The sequence below is a fragment of the Olea europaea genome, chromosome 2, assembly GCF_002742605.1.
Source record: "Olea europaea var. sylvestris chromosome 2, O_europaea_v1, whole genome shotgun sequence".
NCBI lineage: Eukaryota > Viridiplantae > Streptophyta > Magnoliopsida > Lamiales > Oleaceae > Olea > Olea europaea.
This window is the reverse complement of record NC_036238.1, coordinates 14,694,325-14,704,253: the sequence shown is the minus strand read 5'-3', so window position 1 is coordinate 14,704,253 and position 9,929 is coordinate 14,694,325. Positions and strand designations below refer to the sequence as shown.

At 29.8% G+C, this 9,929-nt stretch overlaps 1 protein-coding gene across 1 annotated transcript; it reads right to left on the bottom strand.

The window, feature by feature from the left end:
- Nucleotides 1-214: 214 nt before the first annotated feature.
- On the bottom strand, nucleotides 215-3,392 carry LOC111411872 (peroxiredoxin Q, chloroplastic-like). The gene is made up of 4 exons (XM_023042524.1): nucleotides 3,053-3,392; nucleotides 2,731-2,868; nucleotides 2,009-2,098; nucleotides 215-610 (listed from the first exon to the last, which is right to left on the bottom strand). The coding sequence occupies exons 1-4, from the start codon at nucleotides 3,248-3,250 to the stop codon at nucleotides 392-394; spliced, it is 645 nt and encodes a 214-aa protein (XP_022898292.1). The 5' UTR covers nucleotides 3,251-3,392; the 3' UTR covers nucleotides 215-391.
- Between the last annotated feature and the right edge of the window lie 6,537 nt (nucleotides 3,393-9,929).

The following is a 9,929-nucleotide window of genomic DNA, read 5'->3' as shown; positions in this document are numbered from 1 at the left end:
GTTTCAGTTTGGTCACTCATATTGAAGTAGATGGTTCCTCTAATGATATATCCAAAGTGAAAGATGACAATCTAACATGGCATTAACATAGAGATGTTCCAGGTCGGACATTCCATCACAAAAAGTAAAATATTTTAATTGAGTGAAAAAAAAAAGAAAAAAAAAGGGAAATTCTGTAGCCACCTTAAAACAAAATAAAATTTGGCAACTAAAATGAAATAAAGCATAAATTATCCTTGTATTTCTAATGATTTTTGGAACTGAACATCAAATCCTCAGCTCATATAGCTGCAATTTCAATGGAGGATATCCTTTACGAAATCACACACTCAGGGAAAAAAATGAAAAAGTTCACAGCGGCCAGTAGCAAAAAGTTAAAGAAATACTGAAATCAAGCACTTTGAAGAAACTTTAAGGTCTCATCAATATGCTTTTCAGGCTGGAACTGATTATTGTACACAAGTCGAACCACTCCATTCTTGTCAAGAACATAAGTTTGCCGTCCCAGCAATGCACCGAATAGGTCTCCCGGGACGCCCCACTCTTTTCTAACCTTGTTACCTTCATCACTAAGTAATGTAAATGGAAGTCTGTGTTTCTTTACAAAGGCCTGAATTAATACAAGAACTTCTGTCAAATTATATGTAATTTGGAAATGTGTGGAGCATAATTTTGAAATTATTCTGTCAAAAAGGTTCAAAATGTAAAATTTTGCATGCATTTCTCGCATAATTTCGCATCCATTTTGGGTTCAGGTAAGCAAATTAACCCAAATGTTAAAAAAAAAGAGCAAATTAAACTAGGGAACTTACTTGCAAAACAGCGATAAAGGCAGGAACTTTAACACACTATCCGTTGGGAAAAACACCACCACACGCTAACAAGCCTATACACTTAAATGGCATATAGTGCGATAAAAGTTCATGGATTGGCAAGCAAAAGTACACGCTGGAATGAGCCAAGCATATATTTTAAATTAGGAATTAGGAGTTGCAAAAGTGACAAACCAATTATACTATAAATTAATAAAAAGATTGAACGCATGTAATCTAGACCAATAACAAATTAACCAGTAATTATTATATGGAAAGAAGAAAGAAATATTTTCAAGACCCATATTTTAGTGAAGATGACAGAATATATGGGAATTCCAATTGCACCCAAGATAAAGAAGTTTTTTGGGCGAAGCCAGGGCATGCAGAATTTAAACTGAAAGGATGGGGCCTGTGAGGGGAAACCCGGATGCCAATCAGGGTAGAGGCACCATAAGAGATTTTAATGGGAACCTTGTGGTGGCATTCTATGAACCTTATGGGGTATGAAGAAATTCAGAGGCGGAACTTCATTCAGTAAATGGCTGATTAAAATTTTTTAGCGAAGGAATATCTCCCAACTTTGGATAAAAGTTGACTTGATTATGGCATCAGGATTCATCACAAAGAGTAGAGGCCCTTGGCATATCCAATACCTAGTGGAAGAGAGATTGGATTTATTGAAGTAATTTTTTCGTGCATTTCTCCCACGTATCACGCAAGGCAAATATGGCTGTTGATTTCTTAGCCAATGAAGGTATCTACACTCAACATTTGGTAGAAATCTTACCAAACGAAATTAGAGGAAAGCTATGCGGCATTCTTGATAACACCGGTTGCAAGTTCTAGTTTATTCTTGTAATGGAAGGGGTCCCTCCATGTTTAGCTTTTCTAAGTCTATCTGCCTTGTACCAAATGTAGTTTATGGAGGCTAGTCAGGAACGTCCCCTCCCATTTGCACGTCAAATTTATATCAGTAGACATGGCAGGACTTAGGAGTACTACCAACAAACCCCCCACAAAAAGGGAAAAAAAAATGATATATATTCAAGACCCAGTTTCAGTAGCTGAAAAAACCAGATTCATTTATTAACCAGTTATCAGGCGACTAAATTACCGTGAATATAAAAAACAGATACACATTGCCTTAAGTTTAGATTAGAAAAAGAGAATTAGAACTGCAGAGTCTCCATTACCTTGTGGGATGCTGCATCATCCCCACTTATCCCGACAACCTCAGCTCCGGCTTTCTTAAATTTTTCATAAGAGTCCCTGAAGGCACAAGCCTGATAACAGTGTGAAAGCATTCATTAGAATAGCTGATGCAAATTGGAAAGTATATTCTAGGCGTAAACGGAATCAAATCAATTAAAGATCAAATTTTCATTATTGCATTTTTATTGTTTTGGTAGAATAATGCATTTGTCTCCTTTCTAGTTTTCCCTTTTTATTGTAATTTTCCTTTTCATTGCTATTTGGAACTTAGAAATTGAGGTTCTTTGATTATAATAGACACACTTGATTATTGAATAAAAACTACAATCTTCCCCTCATTTCTCTCTTCCTAACCTATTCTCATTCTCTATTATCATTGTGATTCGTGGCAATATCACCCATCATTCTTCTCAAAATCTTTATCTTATGCAGCTGTCAGTGTTCAACATATATTATCTATGACGAAACACAATAAAATTTCCAAAAGACTAATAAGCTAAAGTTCTGTTTCATCAAGCTTCATGAATTTCCTACCCCAATAGTTTTTTTCCTTTCCTTTCTAACATCAGAGGTATTTCTTATCCAAAAAACATCAAGAAAGTAGATAAATGCCTAATCACTTTCTAATAAAGAAAACTCGGAATTGCCAATTAAAAGGGTGCAAAAATTTGTGCCAATTTGGATGCTCTATATATATATGTACCTGTTTAGTGCAACCTGGGGTTTCATCACCAGGGTAGAAATAAACCACCACAGGCATGCCTTTGAAGTTAGAAAGACTTATATTCCTCCCATCTTGATCTTTCAATGTAAACGGTGGTGGAACCGAACCTTCTGACACCTTCACAGTTTAAAAAAAAAAAAACTCAGGAACTGAAAATTACTAGAAAAATTGACAAGAACATACAATGCTATTTTTTCCCTTCAAAATTACTTGCAGGAAAATGGAATCTATTATCTTGAAGAACAAGGGTGGGGTGTAAAATTTTAAGAAACTTGCAGATAAATGTTCTTGGTAAATATACCTTGGCTACAATAGAACTTTTGACCAGAGAAGAAACTGGGATTGGAAGATAGGATGAATGAGACAGCTTCAGGCCATAAAATTGAGACTGAGAATATCTAGAAAGGGGAGAAAGATTTTGGAATAATGTGAGTTTTGGGGTTTGAGCATACAGTGGAAAAGGAAGAGAATGATTGGTAGAAAGAGAAAAAGAAGCCATTTTTGGAAAGAAAAGGAATACTGGTTCTCTAATTCTTTCGACGGTGAATCGCAGTCTACCCAGATTTCCGTATAATTTTGCTTCAGAAATATAAGGGGAAAGAGCATACCGGAGTACCGTGGGAGTAGAATTGGGGTGGCGGGAACGAGGGGTATAGCTTTATCTAAAGCCCCGTTTGGCTCCCATTTTTATGAAAATGAAAATGAGTGAAATTGTATTTTTTTTTAAAAATAAGTGGTTAAAAAAAGATTTTTTTATTTACATATAATATTATTTTATAGAAAATTGTGTGACTGACAATAGAAGAGAAAAAAATGAAATATAATGAAATTTAATGTAATGAGATTCAAACAAGACTCCATCATCAACTCTGCATCAAACTAAAATTCATTTCCAACAATTATACCAAAATTTACACCAAACGAATAATGTTTTATTATTTTATTCATTCTTTTGATTTTTGACAATGTATTTATTTAAAAAAATTATTTATTTATTTTATAACTATATAAATTACTAAATAATAACTATGTTAAATTAACAAATATATTGAATTATTATTGATTACTAAATTATTTACATATTTTATATATTATGTTAAATCGACAAAAATAATTACTAAATTAAAAACTCCCTAATTATTATTGATTATATTATTAAAAATTTCAACTTTAATAATATAATTGATAATGTAATTGATGATGATGATGATGATTATTATTATTATTATTATTATTATTATTATTATTATTATTATTATTATATAATGAAAATGACACAAATACTCTTAATCATTATCCTTGAAAAATGAAAGAGAAAGGTATACCATTTGGTGCAAAAAATGGTGCAATAAAAAGTGGGAGGGACGTTTGCACCAAATTTTGGTGCAATTTGATGCGGAAGGGTGCCCATTGAAGATGCCCTAAGGGGTTTGTTTGGCTAGAGCTTGCTTTTTGTAGAAAATTTTTCTAAAGAAGCCATTTTAAACTAATTTTCTATAAAAAGCTCTTTTAATATACTAAGACCTCATTTGATTATAATTATTTTCGAAACACATTTTCCTCTTTATTCTTTTCAACAACTCATTTTTAACAAAATAATATTACACGTAAACCTAAAACTTTTCTTTATTCTTTAATCACACATTCTCCATCAATTTACTATTCCAAAATGCATTCTTTATCATATCATGGGACAAAAACAAGGGCTAAGTTCACATTTGGTATAACTTTTGAAAAGTCAAAAGGAATTTTTGAGACTCAAATGTTGCTTTTCAACTCATTTGGTTAATTTTATAAACATGTTTATTTAATTAGAAGAATTTTTAGAGAAAATTGATTCAATGTTATTTTCTTCAAAAACACTTTTGGAATCGAAATCTCTTTTAATTAGTTTTCAAACAAAACTTGAGGTAGATTTCTCTAGAAGTTCTTCTATATATGAAGCAAAAACAAAAGCAAAATTCATACTAAGCGGGCTTAAATACTTCCAAAAAATTATTCCAATATATTCAAAAAAATTCTTAGCGTCAATTTTTCAAAAGCCTTGTCAAACGACCATAAATATTATGAGCATTGGTGAACACAAATATTTTGAGTTAGTGGCATACTCAAACTAGCAAAAAAGTATAAAAACATTTGGTATCTTATTAGAATTGTTCTCTATGAGCTTTCATTCATAATATCCTCAGCATTAGTTTCAATCGGATCACCTCAAAGACTAGTTTCATCCCTAACAATGAAAGCAAACTATAAATGTAATTAAAACCTCCTCTTTATTACTTTGAATTTTGTTCAAAAAATAAAATTTGAAATTATAAGTTATTGTCATCTACCTACCGATTTGCCTTTCAATTTTATTTAACATATTTTTTAAATATCAATAGATAATTTATTAAAATATTATTTAAATAATTGAAGGAGCAACTTATATTTAAAATGTATTTTAGACTGGAAAATATCTTCACATTAAGAAGATGGACTTGTTAGCCTAATCATAGCTCTTAGCATTAGGGGATAGACCTTGACATTAGCTAGATCATCTTAGCCTAGGGTTAGCCTTTAACATTGGTGGATTGCTTAGATCTTAATAGTTTTATCTTTTTCCTTTAAATAATGATATTTAGCATCAATGTTATTAAAGTATCAATTTAAGTAATCATATTTGATATGTTCAATTAAATGTATCATGAGACATTACATTTAAATGAACTTATCATTTAATTACATGTAATTATTATTTAGATTGGTGTTGAATATTATTAATCTTTTCCTTTATGGTTAGATAAATCCCGCAGTATCAACATTGTGATATACGCCATGCCCTTAATGTTATGAGTAAGTTTCACTTTTTAGAATGGTCTTGTTTAATGCCTGTTTGACACCTATTAAGTTATTTTATGATTTGCTATAGAACTATTTTCAACCATATATTCACATAATAAAATATCCTATATGTATACAAAAAAATTTCTCTACTTTTTAACTTCGCAATCTTTTAAAAATCACTATTTAAATCTCTTATTTTTCTACAATAATGGTTGTCAAACAAGCTCTTAATGTAGAGTGTCTACTCAACTTTAAACAAGGATAATACATCATAAATGAATAAAATTTGATAGGTGTTGACAAAAAATAGAATTCTCATTATCTTCGAGCCAATATCTACTTTGAAATCATGTGTTGACGACCTCTTTGTGATTAGTGCTGACTAACGAAATCGTCTAATCACAAAATCAAATTAAAATGGCTTTTCAAAAGCGTTGATTCGGGTCCATATGGATCCATTAACATTTTGATTTTGAACTGAAAAACAGTTTGAATCAGGTTTCAATTTTTGTAAAAAAGTCTAAAAGTAAATTCATTTAAATCTATCCAACCCAAGTAGAATTTAAAATATCTTAATAAAAAAAGATACATCCAATTTTGCTCTTACCCAATTAGGAAATCATGCATTACAATTAATTAATTAAATCATAGCCAATTATCCCCATTGCTATCGCAATTGTAAATGCAAAATGTTCAAATTACTTGAAGCATTGAATGATTGTTGTTGAGCCATATTCATCGATTGTTCATCACAATCGAGTAGAAAATTAAATATAGATTTTAATTCAAATTCACACTATTTCTTTTTCTTCTACTAACAATTTCTCAAATTTGGACTTACCTTTCACATCAATATATCTATTTTTTTGTAGTTGTGTTCTGATTTTTGAAGGGCTTCCTTAAATTTTTAGTTGAATAATATTTTTGTTTATTTATATCTTAATTTCCTGATCAGATCACTCAATCTATTCTTCATTTTTTAACTTAGTTATTAGATTTTATTGTTAATTGTTACAATGATTTCGTAAATTATTTACGTGGTCGTTGTGAAGATTTGACCACTAATACTTTCGACATATTATTTTGTGAAAATTGAACGTAAATATGTATAAGATTATCGTAGAAATTATTAAAGAGAAGTTAGTTATTCAAGATTTTAAAATAGGGGTGAACGCGATTCGGTTTGGGCGTTTTATGCTATATTTTCAACTTAAATTATTTTATGCGGTTTGAAATTTTTCAAACCAAACCATTTTATTTTTCGAACCGAACTAAACCAAACCATAATTTGCAGTTTGGTTTGGTTTTAATCAGCAGTTTACCTATCGACATTATAGTAATATATTTAATATATGAGTTTAAACGATAACTAATAATGTTAAACGTTAAATTATATTCATATTTATCATGAAATTCATGAATAAATTATTTTCAAAGTTGCTTGCTAAAAGGTGTTCATAGAACAAATACATCCTACTTCATTTTTATTTACTTTTTCTTGTTTGACATTCATATTATCATATAGTGGTTAGTAAATATAAAGTTACATTCTGTTATTATAGTTTGGTTAAAACTCATTTCGTCTTGCTGGTGGATGTTAAATAAGAATTGAACGAGATATATTTAGATGTACAGAGATTGATAGAGTTTTGACTTATTGGGAATTGACAAATTTCATTTTCTAACTACTTTATGAAAGTAGAAGGTAATAGTACTAGTTAAGAAACTTTAACATTTTCACATAATCAATAAGATTCGTCCTTCATTCCTTTCAAACTACAAACAAATTCATTAATCATTTAGGCATACAAACAGTTATTTTCCTATTCAAACCACAATTAACAAGTGTATCATAAGTTCAAAAACAACAAATAAAAGAAAGAACAACGAAATAATGACTTGAATGAGAATTTAAGACTTACTGAAAGAGAAGAGAAAAAAAGGCGATTCAGGTAGAGACTAGCAGATTAACAGACAAAGGCGACTAAGAATTCGTTCAGCAGTGGCAAACAAACTTCAAATATTTGGGAAATGAGAGTTTATGAAATTTGGACGTGATTTGCTGACGTAATTTTGTTGAATTATGATTTGGATTGTTGAAAATATATGGTTTTTATTTTTTTTATTTCATATGATTTTGGAATAATTTTAGTTTAGTTTAGATACTAGGTGAGGACATGTGTTGTGAACTTATTAAATCATAAGTCCATAATGATGAAACTTATTTACTTTCTATGATTATTTCAATAGGCTGGTTGTAATTTGTATTGCTAAATTAGTATTTTTTGTGAAAAGTGAAAACTATAAAATTTTTAAGTTAATAAAATTATTGTTTTAATTAAAAAATTAAAAATGGTTCGATTAAATTTTGTGCGATTTTTGAAAATCAAAACCTAAACCAAACTATTTTGAAACGGTTTGGTTTGAGGAAAAGAAAACTACGGGTCCACGTGGACCCAAACCAAAGGTTTTAACTCAACAGTTTCCGTTCGATTTGCGGTTTCGTGATTTTTTTGTGCAGACCTACTTCCCAGTCCACATTCCTCACTAATTTTCATATTCTTGATTCTTTATGAGTTTATTGAGTGCAAAGATTGTTGAAGCGGTGATTCTCACTAAAAATTAGTTGCATGCTAGCAATAGAGGTATTGAATGATTAAGAGAAAACTATAGAAAATAATCTTGTAGTTGATCTTTCTGTTCATTTTTTTATTAGTTGCTTTATATCTTTGAATTATAATTAATAAATACATATTCTATATTTTTATTTTTATGCAAATAATGAATATGTGTTACTACTAGAGATGTTGAGCCAATTTGTATCCATTAAGATGTTGTAAGTAAGTTGTTTCAATCATGTTGTTGCATATAATGATTAGAAGTATAGAACTTTTGTTTATAATATTCATAATAACACTTGTATTTATATTTTAATATTAAATTTTAGACTACGATTTAGGATTCAACTTGTTTGATATGTTGTTTGTCAAACCGTGATTATAAATTGAGCCAAACATAAAATGGTTTAGAAATTAGAGTGGTTTGGATTAGTTTGAAATAATTTCAAATCACTTTAAGTGGTTTGATTTTAAATTAGTCACCAACTAAGCCGTTTTCATCCCTATTTGTGACTCATCAACGCGTAGCCGTAGCTGTAGGAAGAGGTATGGGCTTGGTCCATTAGTAAAGTAAAAAGTGAAAATTAAATGGAGGTAGATTTGATAGATTGTCACGTGGTGTTGGGGGTTGCTGTGGTAATAGTGGTATTTGAGGATAGTGCTGTGTGCGGTGCGGTGGTGGTTACAAATTATTTGGTTGATTGTAAGTAATAGATTGGTTAATTTGTGATTAATAAATAATATGTGATCGATAATTTGTAACTAATAAATAATGTATAATTTAAAAATTTTAGTCATTACTTATAAAATTTGTTATTTGTGATCGATAAATAAACTGCAACATATAAAATTTTTGACTTGATACCGATGATTAAATTGTGACATATAAATTTTTTAATTTATGATTGTGAAATAATTTGTGATCTATAAATTTTTTTATTTGTAATCGAGAAATAATTTGTGACATATTAATTCAATAATTTATGATCAAATACTATAAAATTATGACCTTAATATATTTAATTGATAAAATATATTTCTAATTAATTATTTTATAAATAAAATTTAATTAATATCTAATTTTTGAAGTTCTAAACCTTGTTTCTTTGTTCTAAAATAAGTCTTACATCTCTTACACATGAAAATTTTCCAAGTAAAAATAAATGAACTTATCCTACCTACATTGTGTCCATAAAGTGGAATAATTAACTTTTGGGAAAAAAATACAATTCAATAATTAAGTATAGGCCTATGCAAATTTAAGGGAATAAGTTTAACTTTCCAAAAATTGTGTGGTAATTATATTTCATTAATTAAATAAAAATTATTTATGAAATAATATCAATTTTATCGCTGGTCCGACCACAGTGATGGCATCCATCCCACTATCATCTCCTCTTACGGTCATCAATATCTACCATCCGTCGACATCCACTCTCATAGTCACGGCATCCAAATAACTTCGTTGGAGGAAAAATAAAATCTACAAAGATCTTTGACGACTGAGCATCTTCTTCAGCGACAAATTGATCGCCGCCTAGTTCACCGTCGGCTCAAATTGTAGAAAGAGAGAGAGAGAGGTAGAAACATAGTGGCTGTTCAACAACTATGACTTATATAACATGACATGTGACCAATTAAATATTAAAATGTGAATATCCATGACCTGTATAATATGACATGTAACTTGTGAATGGTGACCCGTGACCTATGAACTGCAACATATGACCAATT